The sequence below is a fragment of the Schistocerca americana genome, chromosome 7 (assembly GCF_021461395.2).
Source record: "Schistocerca americana isolate TAMUIC-IGC-003095 chromosome 7, iqSchAmer2.1, whole genome shotgun sequence".
NCBI lineage: Eukaryota > Metazoa > Arthropoda > Insecta > Orthoptera > Acrididae > Schistocerca > Schistocerca americana.
Genome location: NC_060125.1, coordinates 231,522,514 through 231,543,774, shown reverse-complemented (window position 1 = coordinate 231,543,774; position 21,261 = coordinate 231,522,514). Strand labels below are relative to the sequence as shown.

The following is a 21,261-nucleotide window of genomic DNA, read 5'->3' as shown; positions in this document are numbered from 1 at the left end:
GGTGATGCTGAGGGAATTAGATTAGGAAATGAGACACTTAAAGTAGTAAAGGAGATTTGCTATTTGGGGAGCAAAATAACTGATGATGGTCGAAGTAGAGAGGATATAAAATGTAGACTGGCAACGGCAAGGAAAGCGATTCTGAAGAAGAGAAATTTGTTAACATCGAGTATAGATTTAAGTGTCAGGAAGTCGTTTCTGAAAGTATTTGTATGGAGCGTTCCCATGTATGGAAGTGAAACATGGACGATAACTAGTTTGGACAAGAAGCAAATAGAAGCTTTCAAAATGTGGTGCTACAGAAGAATGCTCAAGATTAGATGGGTAGATCATATAACTTATGAGTAGGTGATGAATAGGATTAGGGAGTAGAGGAGTTTGTGGCACAACTTGACTAGAAGAAGAGATTGGTTGGTGGGACATGTTCTGAGGCATCAAGGGATCACCAATTTAGTATTTGAGGGCAGCGTGGAGGGTAAAAATCATAGAGGGAGACCAAGAGATGAACACACTAAACAGATTCAGAAGGATGTAGGTTGCAGTACGTACTGGGAGATGAAGAAGCTTGCACAGGATAGAGTAGCATGGAGAGCTGCATCAAACCAGTCTCAGGACTGAAGACCACAACAACAACAATACCTTTCATTTTGGCAATGTATTAATTCTGTAAATATTAGTGGTTCCAGTTTACTGTAATGTAGTCACATATTTCGACAATCTCTTGACAAATGATCAGGGTAGTGAGTATTGCATTCAGATGTTTTATGTTTTTTATGTTATGCTTTCTGGCTTGTTCCACACCCATGAGAATCATCTCATTCTTTGGTCTATAGAATGAAAACTGAACCTAATCTGATCTAATCTAATCTAATGTAATCCCTTGTTCTTGTAAATGTCAGTGCTAGGAATAGTTTTGTTTATGAGACAATTTTCATGTCCCTTTTTTGGGTCATCCCTTGAATTTACGTCTGTGGTGATCCATCTCTCAGTAATTCCCTTATTTGGATTTCTACGAGGGCAGTTCAATAAGTAATGCAACACATTTTTTTTCTGAAACAGGGGTTGCTTTATTCAGCATTGAAATACACCAGGTTATTCCCCAATCTTTTAGCTACACAACACTGTTTTTCAACGTAATCTCCATTCAATGCTACGGCCTTACGCCACCTTGAAATGAGGGCCTGTATGCCTGCACGGTACCATTCCACTGGTCGATGTCAGAGCCAACGTCGTACTGCATCAATAACTTCTTCATCATCCGCGTAGTGCCTCCCACGGATTGCGTCCTTCATTGGGCCAAACATATGGAAATCCGATGGTGCGAGATCGGGGCTGTAGGGTGCATGAGGAAGAACAGTCCACTGAAGTTTTGTGAGCTCCTCTCGGGTGCGAAGACTTGTGTGAGATCTTGCGTTGTCATGAAGAAGGAGAAGTTCGTTCAGATTTTTGTGCCTACGAACACGCTGAAGTCGTTTCTTCAATTTCTGAAGAGTAGCGCAATACACTTCAGAGTTGATCGTTTGACCATGGGGAAGGACTTCAAACAGAATAACCCCTTCAGCGTCCCAGAAGACTGTAACCATGACTTTACCGGCTGAGGGTATGGCTTTAAACTTTTTCTTGGTAGGGGAGTGGGCGTGGCGCCACTCCATTGATTGCCGTTTTGTTTCAGGTTCGACGTGATGAACCCATGTTTCATCGCCTGTAACAATCTTTGACAAGAAATTGTCACCCTCAGCCACATGATGAGCAAGCAATTCCGCACAGATGGTTCTCCTTTGCTCTTTATGGTGTTCGGTTAGACGAGTGACCCAGCGGGAACAAACCTTTGAATATCCTAACTGGTGAACAATTGTGACAGCACTACCAACAGAGATGTCAAGTTGAGCACTGAGTTGTTTGATGGTGATCCGTCGATCACCTCGAACGAGTGTGTTCGCATGCTCCGCCATTGCAGGAGTCACAGCTGTGCACGGCCGGCCCGCACGCGGGAGATCAGACAGTCTTGCGTGACCTTGTGGCGATGATGACACACGCTTTGCCCAACAATTCACCGTGCTTTTGTCCACTGCCAGATCACCGTAGACATTCTGCAAGCGCCTATGAATATCTGAGATGCCCTGGTTTTCCACCAAAAGAAACTCTATCACTGCCCGTTGTTTGCAACGCACATCCGTTACAGACGCCATTTTAACAGCTCCGTACAGCGCTGCCACCTGTCGGAAGTCAATGAAACTATACGAGACGAAGCAGGAATGTTTGAAAATATTCCAAAAGAAATTTCCGGTTTTTTCAACCAAAATTGGCCGAGAAAAAAAATGTGTTGCATTACTTATTGAACTGCCCTTGTAGATAATAGGGGGCAAGCAATATGTATGTAATAACCTATGCTGAGCAAAAGTACCGAGTGATCAAAAAGTCAGTATAAATTTGAAAACTGAATAAATCACGGAATAATGTAGATAGAGAGGAACAAATTGACACACATGCTTGGAATGACTTGGGGTTTTATTATAACCAAAAAAATACAAAAGTCCAAAAAATGTCTGACAGATGGCTCTTCATCTGATCAGAATAGCAATAATTAGCATAACAAAGTAAGACAAAGCAAAGATGATGTTCTTTACTGGAAATGGTCAATATGTCCACCATTATTCCTCAACAATAGCTGTAGTCAAGGAATAATGTTGTGAACAGCACTGTAAAGCATGTCTGGAGTTATGGTAAGGCATTGGTGTCGGGTATTGTCTTTCAGCATTCCTAGAGATGTAGGTCAATCACAATACAGTTGCAACTTCAGGTAATCCCAAAGCCGGCGCATGTCGAAAATGGCGGCTGAGCATACAATCATCACCAAACGACACACGCAAGAGATATTTCACGCGTCTAGCAATACTTTTTTTTTTTTGTTCTAATAAAACCCATGTCATTGCAAGCATGTGTGTCAATTTTTACCTCTCTATCTTCATTATTCCATGGTGTATTAAGTTTTCAAATTTATACTGGCTTTTTCATCACCTGTTACTCCCATCCCTCCTACCAACAATGTAGGAAAAGACAGATTGCTGCTTACCATATAGAAGACAATTTGCACACAGGTATAATTAAAAGACACTTACATAAAGCTTTCGGCCACAGGCTTCGTCAGCAAAAGAGAAACACACACCATTGTTACAGACAAGCAGCACACATCATGTACTCCAGCATCTCGGGCCAAGATGCTGGTGTTGGCGGTCATGTGTGCATGATGTGTGCTGCTTGTATGCGTGAATGGTGTGTTTCTCTTTTGCTGATGAAGACTGTGGCCGAAAGATTTATGTGAAGTTTGTTGTAATTGTGCCTCTGTGTAACTCAACATGTCTTTTATAGTAAGTAGCAATCTGTCTTTTCGTACATTGCTGATATTCCTACCTGAGGTTCCCATCTCTCCTATGTAATTTTTTATTTTTAAATTTTCTGGCTTTAGCTGACTAAATTCTAACAGTTTTGTTCCACAGCAAACACCTAGTTACTGTTATTTCAACTACTTGTCCATAATGATCTGAGATTGTAGCATTTATTACTTGCACCGTTTGCCTTGTCTGAGGAATATTTGTAATCACATGGTTTATCAATGTTTTTGAGATCTCAACATCTTGTTGGGCTTTATACGGGGTGTTTTTTCCACTGTGTACAAACTGTAGGGATTGATCGATGAGAGGATATGGAACAAAAAAGGTCTAATGAACTTATGTCTGGAAATGCATAGTTTTCATGCTAGGGACCATTTATTCAATCATATTTTATTACACTGACTGTACCATGCAGCCACAATTACAGTATGCATGGTTTCCTCCTAGAGTGTGGTACTGTTCCTCACACGTTACGCCCTAGCACCCTCTCCTGCCATAATAAATGGTAATCTTGTGTCAGATTCACTTCTCTTGCTGACTCACCTTGTAGTAGATGTGATACAGCATCGTATACAATGGTTCCATGTTCAAATCAAGAGCTTGCCAACATGGTGTTCACTTATGGAAAGGCAAATGGCAATGGGTTGAGGGCAGCAAGGTTGTATCAGGAGACATATACCCATGGATAAGAACCAAAGCATTCAATGTTTGCAAGATTATTTTGCCTTTTGTCTGAAACAGTGTCAATTCAGGAAGCAGGAAATCATGAATGATGTACTCGAAGTTTTTGGACACCAGACTTGGAGGAAAATGTGATTATCACTGTGGAAGGCTACCACCAAGTCAGTAGCAGGCAGCTGGCCCACTAGTACAAAAAAAGCCAGACAGCCGTGTGGAACATACTCCACCACATCTGTTATTACCACTATGACTTACAGTGTCTCCAGGGCTTACTAGTGACAGACTTTCCACATCAGGAGCAGTTTTGTCACTGGTTTCTTCACCAAGTACCCACTATTCTGGGATTTGTGTCATCCATCCTGTTCACAGATGAGGTTACCTTTATGTGGAGCGGTATCTTCACCTTTCCTAACACCCATCTGTGCAATAGTATGCAGAACACCCACGGTATGGTGACAGTAAATCATCAATATCAGTGCAGACGAAATGTGTGGGCTGGGATAATTAGCAACCATATTTTGGGACCAGTCTTCCTTCCACATCACCTAACAAGCCAGAACTATTGGCATTTCTTGCAGGTGACTTTCCCTCCTCTGCTGGAAGAAGTGCTATTGATGATTTGAAGGGCTATGGGGCTGCTACATGATGGTGCTCCAGCCCACTTCACCATTAATGTCTGGACGCATCACAATTGTGTCTTCCTTGGCTGGTAGATTGGACAAGGGGGTTGGGTTGGGTTGTTTGGGGGAGGTCATCGGTCTCATTGGATTAGGGAAGGACGAGGAAGGAAGTCGGCCGTGGCCTTTCAAAAGGAATCATCCCGGCATTGGCCTGGAGCGATTTAGGGAAATCACAGAAAACCTAAATCGGGATGGCCGGATGCGAGATTGAACCGTCATCCTCCCAAATGCGAATCCAGTGTGCTAGCCACTGTGCCACCTCGCTTGGTAGACAAGGGAGTCCAGCTGCGTGGCTGCAAGTATCATGTATGTGGAGCATATTGCAGATTTGGAGACACTGGAGCAGCATATTCATGCTGCCTTTGACACTGTTTGGATGCAGCCTGACCGATACGAACATGGGAGACAGAACATGCTACAGCGTGTACATGTGTGTTGAGGCACATTTTTCAACACATATTGTAACTGTGGCTATGTGGTACAGTGTGTATTAGACCACAGTCTCTCTGTAACAATCTATGATTGAAAAAATGGTCTCTAGCATGGAAACCATCATTTCCGGACATAAGTTTATTAGATCTTTTTTGTTCTGTATCCTCTAATCAATCAATCCTTTAGAGTTTGTACATGGAGGAAAAAAATCACACTGCACACCTAACTTGAGATTGTAGATATTTATCAGATCATAGAAACTTCTGTATGAAAATATCCTTTAATGTATCAATATTCATATCCCCCATTATAACTATGTTCAAGAAATTATCTATTGTCTGACTTAGAAGCACTTATAGTTCTTTTTAAAAAAGAAAAAAGAAATATTTTATTTGTGAGTTAGATGATCAGTACAGACCCTGCAAGTTTATTTGCACAGCAGCTCCTTCAGAAAGCACTTATGAGGCAGTAATTTACTTCATACCATTGCTTACATACATTGCAATTACCCCTCCCTTATATTTAGTTCTATAGAAATGAATTAATCTTTTATAGTTCTCTAGATTGCAAACACTTATTTCATTCTCTCCCAGACCGTGCTCTGACATAATGAAAACTTGGAAAACCTGTAGTGTCTCAGCAGATGTACTCCAAGTGTGGACCATGGAAGAGCAAAATGTACAAATACTGAGTCATGAAAGTGCACCAGGAGCTTAGTTTAAATGCTATTGAAACACAAAATTATCTCTCATTTGCATATGATGTTTGCAGGGCAATACCAAATACAAATGAAATGTTTATATTACACTGAACTGAAAAGTAAGCCATGATGGACTGGAACACAACTCTTAAAAATCTACAAATTGTAAGTTTTCAGAAAGCCTGTTCTAGATAGTAATCATAATGTAATGCAACTTAGGTAAGACAACTTCTCTGTTCACAGGTGGAAAAATTTATCTCTGAAAGCCAGCATGTTTACTCTGCAGTGTCAGCTGTCCACTTGGAGACAAGTTCTGGTGTAATAAACCCAGCAACTGAGTTGGGAAAAGTATTAATGCAGCTACAAAAGAGGCCTCTCTTCATCTTGGATGGTATGAGTAGCATAGGTGGTGTCTCATTTACACTGGATAATCCTGCATCACCCGATGTTCTGGTTACATCTGCTAACAAGTGCCTGCAGTCTGTGCCTGGCTGTGCCATCATCATTGCAAGAAGAGCTGTATTTGAGCAGTGCAAAGGTTACAGTCAAAGCTTATATCTTAATTATGTACTTAACATATTGTTCATTGTGCAGTCATTTCAGTGACTGTGTGTCTCAGCCAAGGAAATTTTTAAGGATAAAGAACAAGTCCAGGAATAAATCAGAACAAGCCAACAGATATTATAAACTGTGTAGTCAGCTTGTATGTTGTGGTCTTCAGTCCACAGACTGCTTTGATGCAGCTGTCTCTGATGCTCTATCCTGTGCAAGCCCCTTTGTCTCCAAATAACTACCAGCAACAACAACCTACATACTTCTGAATTTACTTACTGTATTCATCTCTTGATCTCTCTCTACGATTTTACCCCCCCCCCCCCCCCCTTCCAAACATTTCCCTCCAATACTAAATTCACAATCCCTTGATGTCTCACAACGTGTTGTATCAACTGATTCTTTATTCTAGCCAGCTTGTGCCACAAATTTCTTTTCCCACCAGTTCTAATCAGTACCTCATCATTACTTACATGATCTGCCTATCTAATGTTCAGCATTCTTCTGTGGCACCAAAGCTTCTATTCTCTTCCTGTCTAAACAGCTTACCATCCACATTTCACTTCCGTGCATCGCTACACCCCAGAGAAAGGCCCTTAGAAAAGACTTCCTAACACTTAAATCTATATTTGATGTTAAATTTTTCTCTTCTTCAGAAACACTTTTCTTGCCATTGCCAGTCTACATCTTATGTTCGCTCTATTTCAGCAAAGCTTATCTTCTACTTGAAGTGTCCAATTTCCTTATCTACTTCCCTCAGCATCACCTGATTTAGCTTAAATAGTATTTGTTCATGAACACATCTGTGCTCTATTTTTATTTGCAGTGGATAGATATAGACATGCAATTCAACATGCACAAATGTTGCTACATTAAGAAAAATTGTATTTTCGTTAAAAATAAAGGCATCCAAAACTTCCAACATTAACTACATTTTTTTACACAAATCAGTTATGATGGTGTTACAGTTTTTTAGATTCTAATTTTTGGAGAGATTTATTTTTATGTGTAGGGCATCATTTTTCAGTACCTTCAGATGAGATTATTTGTTACAGTTTATTCCATGAACTAAATGGAGCTTCTATCTGGTACAAGACAGTTTAGAGAAAGTTGTTTCCATTCACCATATTTTCCTGGAACTCCACAACAGTGAATTAAGAGATGAATTTGTACTGTTACTGATTATTCCTTATATAACAGATAACTGGTGTGATGTAAGTGTGTGTAAAGTGATCCCAAAACTTTGTTTTTCAGGAAATTGCCGCAGCTTGAGCTTAGACTTGTGCTCACAGCTGGATGGCTTGGATACATGTGGACAGTTTCGCTTTACACCCCCCACACATTGTCTTCTTGCACTACACAGAGCTCTCGGAGAGCTGAAATCTGAAGGCGGAGTATCTGCCCGAGTGAAAAGGTAACAACTTATTTAATCTTACTGTAAAGTTGCCTATGGTAGCCGCCTGCTGTTATGTTACAATATTCCAGTGTGACTTCATATCCATTAGTACTCCCCCTTCACAAAACCATCAACCTTTGCACCAGTTTGGATAGTCTCACAGTTTAACATCTCACTCGAACTTCTCGCTCCGTGTGGCGTTCCATTACCTTCTCCCAAACACTCAAGAAACACAGCACTTATCACCATCCCAGTCATCTTTTTCTTACTGGCTTCAAGTTTCCAGTGGAGTGATTTCCTGCATTAACTGTTGAACATTATGATAATAATAAAAAGCCTCCCATCCACTGTAAGAACTGTAAATACTGCATCTGTCACCTGAAATTTATAGCTATTAAATTTTCACCTCTATAAATTATGGAAGGAACAGAGGTAACAACTAACTATAAAGTGAAGACATCGAGTGGCTGGCATGCAAAAACAAGTCTAAAAATGTCTCAGCCCTGTCACAGCCACCCTTCCACACCTTATCTATTTGTATTTAGCATTCTTTCTCTCCCTAGTTCTGTATATTTGTGTGCCTTATTTTTTCATTTTAAATGCTATTTCTTCTATTTTTGCTCACCCTAATTTTTATCCACCAATCTCTTTGAAATTTTGGAAGTTTATAAAATGGAAGATTAGGACTTAACGTCCCATCAGGAAAGGGCTCATTAGGCATGACTGGAATCTCACAAACCAATAGAATTTTATATGTCTCACAGTCATTTTACATTTGTTTCTGTCTGGAAGTCAGTAATAGATATCTCACTTCCATCATAAATATTGTTGGAAAGAAATATAATCTACATCAGCATCTACAGGATTACTCTGTAATTCACAATTAAGTGCCTGGCAGAGAGTTCAATGTATCACCTTCGAACTATTTCTCTACCATCCGACTCTTGAACAGCACATGGGAAAAACAAGCACTTAAAAATATCTGTGTGACCATCGGTGGTTGAAATTTCACACGAAGATCCTGTCACAATGAAAAATGCCTTTGCTTTAATGATTGCCACCCCAATTCACATATCATGCCCATGGCACACTCGCCTCTATTTCACAATAATACAAAATGAGCTGTCCTTCTTTGAACTTTTCTGATGTTCTCCATCAGTCCCACCTGATGCAGATAGCACACCACACCACAATACTCCAGAAAAGTGTGGTGTAAGGAGTCTTTTTAATAGACTAGTTACATTTTCTAAATTTTCTTGTAATATATCATAGTGTTTGGTCTGCTTTTCATGCAACATTGTCTACGTGATTGTTTCTATTAAAGTTATTCATAATTGTAATCCCTAAATATTTAATTGAATTTACAGCCTCTAGATTTGTGCGACCAAAATTTAATGGATTTATTTTAGTACTCCTGTGGATGACTTCATGCTTTTCATTATTTAGAGTCAATTATCACTTTTCAAGCCATACAGATATCATTGGTTTTCATCGACTGATGACTTTACAAGACTGTAAATGACAGCACCATCTACAAACAATTAAATGTTGTTTATGTAGATCAAGTACAGTGGAGAGCCTATAACATTTCCTGGGGGAACACCAGATATTGCTTCTGTTTTACTTGATGACTTTTCATCAGTTTCTACGAACTGTGACCTTTCTGACAGGAACTCATGAATCCAGTTGCACAACTGAGGTGATCTCCATAGGCATGCATTTTGATTAGAATTCTCTTGTGAGGAATGACCCCAAAAGCCTTCTGGAAATTTAAAAATATGAAATCAATTTGAGATCCTGTATATAGCATTCATTAAGTCAAGAGAATAAGGAGCTAGCTGTGTTTTACAAGAATGATATTTTCTGAATCCATGCTATTTGTCAATAAATTGTTTTCTTTGAGGAATTTCATAATGTTTGAATACATTAAATGTTCCAAAATCCTACTGCAAATCGACATGAGTGGTATGGCTCTGTAATTTAGCGGATTACCTCTATTTCCCTTCTTGGATATTGGTATGACTTGTGCAACTTTCCTGTCTTTATGTATGGATCTTTTGCCAAGTGAGCAGTTGTAGATGGTTGATAAGTATAGAGCCATTTTATCAACGTATTCTGAAAGGAACCTGACTGATATACAACTTGGACTGGAAGCCTTGGCTTTGTTAAGTGATTGAAGCTGTGTTGCTGCACCAAGGATATCCACTTCTAAGTCACTCATGTTGGCAGTTGTTCTTGATTCGACGTCTGGAATACTTACTTTTTCTTCTTTGGTGAAGGAGATTTGAAAACATGTTTTACACCTTTAAATGCTAAAACCTCTATAAGAAAATGTATCTCTGATGTATAAGTATTACCCAATAAAGCAAGCCATACACTTCATCATAGTGGTAACTAACTTGGTTATGTGATTAGTGTGTTGTTATTTTGCAGTGAAGGATGAAAAGTGACTGCAAAAAATAATTTCACATGCAAAAGTAATGATTTGCTGTTAATACCATTAAACTGATTGACAATGAGAAGGAGAAACAAGTGACAGTGCCAATGGAAAAGTCAAACCTGTTAGCAAAATGTTAAAAGCTGATTAAATTGATAGTGTGAAAATTTTGGAAGGAGGGATAGAATGTCAAGCAGGATTCAATTATCTAAGTCATAGAAGAAGAAAAAATACCTCACTGATTATATGGATAAAAGTGTTACTAGGCAGCAGTTTCTGTGACTTTATGAAAAACAGAAAAACACCGATGTGAGGAAACTTCACAGTATACTTTCATAGAGCTGAAAGTCAATGCCAGCAACAAAATTATGAGAGAAATAGCCGTATGTGGCCAGAATAACCAAGTAATCACTATGAATGAGGCAACACAGATTGAAAAAGCATGCATTAGATTTTTATGAAGAAATGAAGCATCAGAGTGAAAGCAACATTGATTTATTTGGACATATAACACTGTCACAGTCATAGTGAGGAAGGAGTATTGTAAAAAAAACAGTGCCAATAAAGTTTAATAGTCATCATATACAGGTCATTGGCAAATAGACATTTGGTGTGTGGCAGCAATCTACGTACAAGACTGAAGCGTATGCTGTTAATACCTCCACTCTCTTTCTTGGGTGTAAAAACAACAATGCTGCCACCCTGCCCTGGCCTCCAGTTCAGTTTGCTGACTTGTACAATAAACATAATCGTCACAAGAGTTACCAGCAATACTTACTTGCAGGAAGCAGATTTATTTTACATCTGCCATTTGCTGTTTTTATTATACTGTGAATGAAAGATGTGAAGCACACAGAAGGGAAGGAGGAAAAGAAATGAAACTTCAGAGGTTGGGAGGATTTGTGATGTTATTTCACTGCTTACAAAACCGAAAAAAAGAAAAAAAAACCAACACCTTGGCAGTATGAGCCTGTTTATCAGTATGATGTTGCAGTCACTGCATCCTGCAGCATGCACTGGTTCCATTGAGAAGGATGTCATGAAGTCACTGTATTCTCTTCCAAGGCGAGCTGGCCCACAACTGTTGGAACTCATTCTTGATGTCACGGATACTGGTGCTGGGACAAAGTTGATGTCTGAGCTGGTCCCACGTATGCACTATTGGGGACATATTTAAGGATCCTTCTGGCCTTGGGAGTCCCTCAACATCACACAGACAATTCATAGGCACGTGCTACGTGTGGACAACAATTGTCCTGTCAAAAAGTTGCACCACAATACTGTCACATGAGAGGCAACATATGAAGGATCAAGAAAGTCTGTTGTATGCTGTTGTGCCATCAGATTCCCCCAATCACTACCAGCCTTGACCTGAAATCATACCATATTGCTCCCCACCCCATGACACAGGAATAACACTGCTGTGCCTCTCAAAAATATTGTAAGAAAGGGACCTTTCCCCAAGTCACCACCACAGCTGCTCACGGTGGTCATCTGGGTTAGTGCAGAATCATAATTGATTGTTGAACAATCTGCGATGCCGTTCATCTACAGTCCGTGCTTCCCCGTCATGGCACCACTCCAAATGCATCCATCTGCATTGTGGTGTTAATGGCAGCCTACACAAGGGACGGTAATTCTCCAGTCCAGGTGCTATCATATTCTGGGGGAACCAACCACTTGCAAAAAAGTTTTCACCATCCAAAAAAAAGCAATCAGAATAATGTGTGGGGTCCATCAAAGACACTCTTGTAGGCACTTGTTTCGCAAGATAGGTATCCTAACAACTGCCTCACAGTATATTTTTTCCTTGCTCACCTTTGTGTGCAAAAATTATTCCATCTACCAAGACAACAGTAAATTCCATGGTTATAACACCAGAAACAAAAACAATCTACATTTAGAAATGAAACGTCTCACTCTGGTACAAAAAGGAGTTTACTACTCCAGCATTAAGGTGTTCAATGCTCTACCACTACATGTCAAATGTGTTCATACAGAACTGCCAAAATTTAAACAAGTTCTCAAAGATTACCTGACAGAGAAATCTTATTATACTGTGGATGAATACCTGAAAGAAAATGTATACCATCACTAAACGTATTATGTCTAGAAGTAGTTCAATTGATTTTATTGTGCATTTGGGCATTAACACACTTTTTGTAACAACAGATTGGCTGTACATGTATTTACTCTTGTAGGCCTAATATCTGATTTAACTTTGTGCTCTTATCTTTAACCTTTATTTGAAACTCCTTTTTCTGTCAAATGGTAGTTATGTTATCTAGCTGACATTGTATCTGTTACTGTATTTATAGTATGTCTTACTTAAACTATGTACAATTTGCCATTGAAATGCCCTTGTATTTATTGTAAGTTTAAATTGAAACCTGTACAATTTGACATGTTCCATATCCTTGTGATTGACTCACTAACTGGATCTACGGAACAAGAAATAAATAAATAAATGCTTGTCTCCAATTAATGGTGCAGGATGACACAGAATGTTACAATGAGTCCATTACATTTTCTTCAATGGCAGGCACAATTGTGAAAAGATTACTTTTTTGTCGGTGCACAATATGGCGATCGTCCCTTGTGTGGCTGACAGGAACCTCGACAATGAGTGCACTATCTTCAGGTTTCCATCCAGTCTAACATTGGACCACTGTCACATCTGAATGCCCCACAAGTCTGAATTTTGCACGATTCGACCAGCTGGCCAAATGGAGACCTGCAGTGACACCCCTTTCAAATTCTGTCAGGGGCTAACAACATTATCTCAGATGAGGATGTGGCGTCCCATGTTCTTCACAGTGAACAGTCGACATCTGATGATGTTTTCATCCATTATGTGCCCTACCAAGCCTGGTATCGACACCAAATATGAACAACATTAACACATTCTGGTGGCCATTCTACCTGCCACAGAAAACTCAACTCTAAACTCACTGGTTTGGGCAGGGACATCATCTTCAGCACATTTCTCATAGTTACAGTGCTTTGTTACACTATTCTGTTACCATCATTGAAACCCACCTGTCTCTCCTTCTCCTGCTTGGCAAAACTTGCCTATAGTTATTGGCACAGTCATTTCCTTTCATCTCACAATGCCTGCTTCTAAACAGCTGGTGTTGCTATGCCCATTAATGTGTGCGTGTCTTACATTTCTTTGTTCCTTTGATCAGCTATATCTCAACCAATAACTTCCATCACTTTTGTTTTTTCATATGGGAATGTACAATACTTTTCTCATCTCTGTCAACTTGAATGCAGATGATTGTTCAATCATCCAATGTGCTTATCTGTTTACACTGTAGTCATTGATCAGAGGGATCCCCAAGTCATTGCAACATTTGAGGGATTTTCAATAAAAAAAAGAAAGTTACATACTATTATGGCAGGCCAACTACATTTTACTGAATGCTGCAGTACCCTTTAAAGTGACACACACATATATGTCACTATTTTCCAACGTAGTTACTAAGTCACTGTAAACAACAGCTGGAACATTCTACCAATTGTTCAATTCCTCAACAATACAAATCCATTCCTTGGTCACAGATCTGTTCAAAAATCGCTGTATGAATGCCCTTATCATCTGAAGATTTACAATTACTATGAATCAGTTTCTCCATTGCCTGGACATTATTGTCTGTGGTCAAAGTCATTGCCTTCCTTCCTGGACAGCATCACCTGTGTCTGTATGGGCTTGATTAAATTGTTGGCATCATTTCACTACTGCTAGATGCGACATTGCATTTGGTCCATATACAACCATACTTTCATGGTCAGTGTGCAATTTATACATTTTGTTTAAGGAATCATACTGTCCCATGTTCTTCAACTGTGGGGTACGTTACCAGATGCAATGCCATTTCACTCCCTCGCTGTGATGCACTTGTTATCCATACCACAGCAGAACTGTCTCTCAAGAATCCCAGAACACACACTCTCTTCTGATGATGTGCCACCCTTGCTGTGCAATGGTCTTAGTGTGGGATAACATGTGTAACTTGCTTTTTGAAGCCCCTTGCAATTTTTTCAGTGTACTGTGTACTGTCAGTGGCAAGCAAAGCTGGAGTTTGGTAAATAGGGCAGTATAACACAAATTTCCACATAAATTTACAGGGTGTTACCCATAAAACTGGTAAGCCTCGCACCCGCTATGCAAGTAACAATGAACTAATTAAAAAAGAATAGATAATAGTAACATTAAAAACATGTAGTTACCTGTTTAAATGAGATGGTGGAAGTGAGGGCCATAGGGATCCAGGCATTGCTGACTTCATATGATGACATTACCAGCAACATTCTGTAATTCTGAGGTGTGATGTTCTTTTCTCTAATAATTTCTTGTTTAAGATCGTCTGCTGTGCAAGGATATCAGCAAACACTTTGCTTTTTAGTGAAGTCCAGGGATCTTGGGGGACAGAAATCTCTAGTGATATGTCTGTTTTCAGGGAGCATGTTGGTGATGTGGGCCATACTTTGGTTCGATATGCGAGCGATCACTCCATCTTATTGGAATACTGCATACAGCGTCTCTGCATCCATTAATTGTGTATAGAAAGAGTCAAAGACCTCTTGATATTTGGCACTGTTTAAGATGCAATTGAAAAATGTGGGCCAACAATGTGCATGCCGGACAAAGCACACCAAACACCATCTTCTCTGAGTGGAGAGGTTCTTTGTACAAAATATATTGGGTGTCCTGTAACCAGTATCTGCAATTCTGGGAGTTTACATAATCTGACAAATGAAACTCGGCCTCATCTGACATGAAGTAAAGCAAGGGGCCAAGTAACCGTTAGCAATTGATGTTAACAGCCAGTTACAATAATTAACTCTTTTTTTTCTGATTACCAACTCTTGCAGTGTACTCACACAATAGGCAAGAATCTCAATATCAAAATGCTGTTATAATGCCCCATTTCTCTAACAACTTGACAATATGATCTTCTAACAACTGATGCACTCAATTTTACGATAAAATGCAGTGCAGCCAACTTTTGAGACATTATTGTCACTTCATAAGTGATTCACCTAGACATGATTAACCATTACATGAGGCATGTTGGTTTTATGTGTGGCACCCAGTACTTAAGATTGGCTGTCATTATACTGTACGAAAATGAGTTATTCCTAACAATAAAATGATTAAGTGACTTTAAAGGTTTTGTGTAATAAGTATCATTATGTGCAGAAAGAAACTGATATATTTTAGCCTACTCATTTTTGATGTCATTTAATCAACCACAGTCTTTCTTTTACTAATAAAAGAGCTGTTTCATGAAGAAATAATCCTCAGAGATGCTAAAATAAAAATTATTTTGCCATTGCAAACAGGTATCGTGAGAACTGCCAAACTTTACAACATGGGATGGAGCAACTGGGATTCCAGAAACTGGTTAAGTTGCCAGAGCATGAAAGCCACATTATAACTTCATATCTCTGCCCCAAGCATCCCAACTTTGCTTTCGACACTTTCTACTCTCGTCTGAGCAATAAAGGTTTGTTTGCCACAATATAAGTGTTGTTTCATATTACATTTAAGATTGCTAAAGATACATGTTATTGTATTGTACAACTATGCTGCTACTGATGATGATGATTTTGATTTTAAAGGGACTACACTTCATGGCCATCACTACCTTTTTGTTTTAGAATGTAGTGCAAAACTGATCTTGACAACATGAGGGAGCACTGGATAAACTGGAAATATGCCATTCTTAAGAAAATGAATTAGATACTTTGCTGGAAAAGTAATGACTCAGTATATCATGGTAGAGAGGAACATTGTTGGAGGCCCCTGAAGCCTTGACTGCAGTGGGACAAACTCTGTGCTCAATCCAACATGTAATATGGCAGACTGATAAACAATATACAGTAAAACTTGAATTCTCTCCTAAATTTCAGGACTCACTGGATGACTGTTTCATCATCTGCTAAGAGAGGTGCTCTCAGCTTCATCCCCATTCTCAGCTTAGCAAGTACAGTACACTCAGTGAAGATATGTCCCATTATTAAGATGGCCACCACAAATATCTTGGGTTGGGTCTTCATTTAATAGAAGAAAACACTGGATGAAAATTATGTGGCCAGTGTTTAGTCTGCAAAAGACTCACTCTCTCTTCTTAATTGTTCTTTGTTTGCTAGTAGTGGTGGTGGTTTTTTACTCTATTTCACAGACTTTTAGGTGGAGGTGTACATTTTTTGAATTATGAGATTTAGTAGCTCCCTTGTGAAAGATTCATTTGTCTTTCAGTCATGAAGTTCACTTCCTACGATACCCACATGAGTTGGTATCCATACAAAGCTTACCTTAACACTTGCAGTTTAATGTTTGTCCAGTAGGTCATTACTTTATTAATACGAAAATATTCCATGAATAACATCAGTCAATTGCTCGAAGGCAGCAACCCATATGACCAAAATGCTGCATTTGCTCTTTAAAGATCACTGTCTGTAACCATTATTATGCACAAACATGCAACCACCTCTTTCACTGTCCCTAGACCAATTTGTGTAGAACACTGTCAGGTTGAAGTGAACATTAATTACTGAAAGGATCAACTGACTGTACACAATATGGATTTCCTTTGGGTTTTTCAAATATGTCAAAATAACATGACGTTCTGGCAAAATATGATGCAAGAAGTTGAACTGTAGTGAGAGGGTTCCTTCCAGTTTGCAAACTCTATGTCAATTTGTAAATAGTGTTTGTCACTCCTCATTAACCTTCAATGGATACCATTGATGATTTACCCTTTGACAGATTATTACTAATCTATTAAGTTTCAAAGATGTAGCCATGCAAATTCCAACTCCTCCAACGATAAATCAGTCATGTCTTCCATCCATCATCAGAGTGAGCCAAGAGACTGATGATACAGTACCGAGAGGCACCCTTGTATGCTCCCCCATAACTGCACTGTGCACGCAAGTCCACGCCACAGATGATGGCTAGTGGTAAAGAGGTATACCTTACAGATGTGTGCCCCCAATGGCAGGTGAAGTATCCTCGAAGTGTCTTCAATGGTGGAAACTTCTCTGTGATTTCATTAAAGCAGGGGCTGGATTTCATGTCTTGTCTGACAATCAAAATCTCCATGGCTTCCTTAAACAATGACTCCCATAATAATGAGACAGAAGTTAAGATCTTCCATACAGATTTTTACTGTAAGGGTCACAGAAAGTTGTTGGCCTAAGACCTCGTTAATGGGATGCCTTCTTCTATCAGCAAACTATTTTAGCACTTATGTTGGCAATATCCTGTTATCACCCATATTCCATTGTATATGGGACCCATTATGCATAGTGCTGACAGTGTTGTGGATTCAAATGTTCTATGTGCAATATAATCAGATAATTTTATTCAAGTCCAATTTTGCACTCTACAGATGGCTCCCTGAGGCTGATATCTGGCGTTCAGCAGCATTCACTGATGAAGTAGTTTAGAGCTGGCAGTGAAATTTCTATATGAAAGGTTTTCTAACTAAAGTTCCCAGCACATCATATGATCAGAGGTAGATCAGAAAATGTGAAAATGAGAGCTACTTTTAGAAAAGAAGCCTTGGGATTAGAGGCACCAATGCAGACAGTGGTTAACCATCATTTCAAGCTGCTTAGGTAGTCATTTCCCTTAATGTCTAAGCTGCTTGGATAGTCATTTTTCTTTTGCCATATGCAGTTGAAGATTTTGAGGAACATGCTAAATTTTCATTGCTGATAGATTTCTACGCCTGATTGTCAATCAAGTCAGGGTCTATGGATATCGTGTTATATGGTTCTGTGTGTTGCAAACTGAAGGAATGGCTGGTAGACCCTGCCATGAATTTCTGAGATAAGAATGGCTATTGATAATTGCTGGATGCAGATGTTCTGCAACAAGTTGAACTGTATTGAGAGGGTACTGAAATCACTGTTGAAAGAGAAGTCTAGCACTGTTGTTGAAGTTTTGTGACCACTGACACACATTCATTTTGCCACACTTATGAGCACGTGGTACATGACATCACTGATAACATACAGTAGTCCCAGGAAACCCTTCACTTCTTTATCATAAATTTTGCATTTGCATGACGAGATCTACCTTTGTTTACTTTCTTAGCTTATAACTGAGCCCCCATCAGTAGATACCCAGTTCCCATGGACATATTTATCTTTGTTGTTGTCATGTGCCGTTTGATGTGATATTACGGTTTACACCCCCCCCCCCCCCCCCTCCCACACACACACACACACACACACACACACACACACACACACTGGAGATTGTGGTCGCACGCGCACCTGTGTGTGTGTGTGTGTGTGTGTGTGTGTGTGTGTGTGTGTGTGTGTGTCTCTCTCTCTCTCTCTACTGACAAAGGCTGTGACCAAAAGCTATATGTGAGTGTCTTTTAAATGTACCTGACTGCAACTTGACATGTCTACTTACGCTAAGTAGCAATCTGTCTTTTCCTACATTGTTGACATTCCTACCTAGAGTTTTCATTGTTTGAAAAACTTTTCATAGTTATGTAATGTAATTTAATAATAGTGATGGTTACATAAAAAGTTACATATCCAATGGCCATCATACTATCACTCAAAAATGAAAACACTGAGCCATTTGAAGTGATACACATGTGAGTCTCTCAAACGAGCCACTACCTGGTGCTCATGACAGACAGTAGCATATTTCAGTCTGTCTGGGAATATCCCCCATGATAGTGAGGTGTTGGATGGATGACTGACTGCATTCTACACACCCTATGTGAAGAACAGGGTTTTAGTACTTTACATGAGATCTTGTCAACTTTGTGAGAGATTTGGTGAGGGATTTATTTTCTTGGTCAGAGCAGGGAGTAACTGCGATTTGACTGCATATATGAGGCACTGTTTCTTGCATATATTCTAATGCTTTGTCCCTTGAACTGTGTACGCCAATCTTCTGAGCTACTTAAAGGAAGTGATTATTAAATATATTGGCTACCTGACTGCTACCATTTATTGCCTGTTTTTCACAGACTACCCTCATTCTGTAACTGAGCCCCTGTTTATCTTTTTGCTAGGACCAATATAGATTTAATTTATTACCTGAATTACTAATTTCACCATTATGCACAGATTTTATAATCACTTTCTTTAAGACAGCATAGTATTTCTTGTAATATGTAATCAGTCCTATTTCTCTGTTTGTTCCAAGCATTTCAAACAATTCCCTTTTCCTTGCATATAATAATATTTTGATTCCTTTTGTAATTCACATGTTTTTGATGTCTTTTTAGCACCATATTCTATTGTTTTCTTGGGAAACAGCTGTTAAACATTAATTAAAAAACCATCAATAAATACTTTAAATCTGGAAATTCAACCTCTCACATTATACACGTTTGAAGTGTACATGAAGCTTCATGTATGGCTGCCTTAAAACTTAGTTGTTTGTTCATTAATATTCAGTTTTCTGTTATACCACCTCACTGTAATCATATCATTCATTTAGCGTGGCTTGTCAGAGAATGCACAAACATTTATATGACTGATTAAGCTTTCATCTTGAAAAATGTTGACTTTTGGTGTTCTTGTTTCTTAAGTAATTCTGGTGGGGAAAATTAACAGCAGAAGAGTTATTGCAAATGTTAAACAACATATATCTTACATTTTACCTGAATCTTCCAGAAAACTCCAAAGACAATCATGTTTTCTTTTGTCTGCTTGGTGGCTCATATTTGTAAGAATATCTGAAAGTTTCACAGTGGGAATCGACTTTCCAGAAGCAGTAAGTCATAAGCACACTCTTCCAATCATCAGTTTAATTAGAAACTACTGGTGTCAATAGATTTGAACTTGATTTCATTTTTTATGTATGTAATCCTTTATTTTAACACATGGATTTCTTTATTTATACGTTGCTCAGAAAGACATTTGAGATCACATGAAGAGTTAACAAATTACGAAGTTCTATGTTTGGTCTTCGTAAGCAAAAACCAAGATAGTCTAAAACAAGCAGAAAATGTTTAATGGCTTTATTTTCAATTTTTTTTTATATTATTTGACAGAGGATGACCACTTATGTTGGGGAATAGTGCCTACTGCTCATACTATTAAAATTGATTGTTCATTTTCACCACACCACTTCTCGAAAGTTACACAGCCAGATTACCTGTACATTATTTATTTACTTGATCCTATTTCTTCATAATTACAATCAAATAAGCAATGCTATGTGCCACTGTAGCTTTTACTCACAAAGAAAATGTAGTTATCAAAAAACAGCAACAACATTCATCATCATGTGTACATTTATATACGCATAATATATGTTTAGTAATTAAAGTGATCACATATTACTACTGTGTTCATAATATTCATCATCAGCTTTAATCACAGTTGATGTTCTCTTATTAGGACAAGTCATCTATCCTGGAAAAGTGACAAATGCAGACAGCTTTCGTATTGGAAACATAGGAGACCTTCACCCAAAGGACTTGCAGCATCTGGTATCCTGCATTAAGGCTGTACTCACTGATATGGGGGTACCTCTGCCAGTGAGGTATTAATTCCAGAAGAGAGTACTGCTACCATGTTGTTGTTGTCTTCAGTCTGAAGTCTGGTTTGATGCAGCTCTGCTACCATGGTGGCAACAAAAGACCCTCAGATGTCAAATAAATAATTTTCTTCCAAACGATATAAGTGAATAAAATGGAACAGTACTAGCGTATGCATACAAGTATTAACTTTTGTAAGTGAATAAAAGAAATAAATTTTCTTCAACAGAAACAAATGATTTTCCAGTGGTATTAAAAGTTTTACTATGTCTTTCATCAGTTGAAAGCAGAGACATAACATGTAGGGAACAACAGTGAGGTTACAAAGCTATTTTTACTATACAAACACACACGAGGTGGCTTAGTACCAATTGATATTTATGGCAGTAAAACTACAAGCAATGATTGCTAAATGCATTTGAGAGAGAATGAACTAAGAATAGCTCACACTGACCTTCC

General features: G+C 38.8%; 1 protein-coding gene across 1 annotated transcript in view; it reads left to right on the top strand.

Annotated features, from left to right (window-relative positions):
* LOC124622209 (2-aminoethylphosphonate--pyruvate transaminase-like) overlaps nucleotides 1-21,038 on the top strand; it is a 112,255-nt gene extending 91,217 nt beyond the window's left edge. The window contains exons 5-8 of the mRNA XM_047147856.1: nucleotides 6,129-6,423; nucleotides 7,692-7,851; nucleotides 15,620-15,783; nucleotides 20,663-21,038. Coding sequence (XP_047003812.1) covers nucleotides 6,129-6,423; nucleotides 7,692-7,851; nucleotides 15,620-15,783; nucleotides 20,663-20,814 — 771 coding nt within the window. The 3' untranslated portion in view covers nucleotides 20,815-21,038. The remainder of the gene's footprint in view (nucleotides 1-6,128; nucleotides 6,424-7,691; nucleotides 7,852-15,619; nucleotides 15,784-20,662) is intronic.
* Nucleotides 21,039-21,261: the final 223 nt, after the last annotated feature.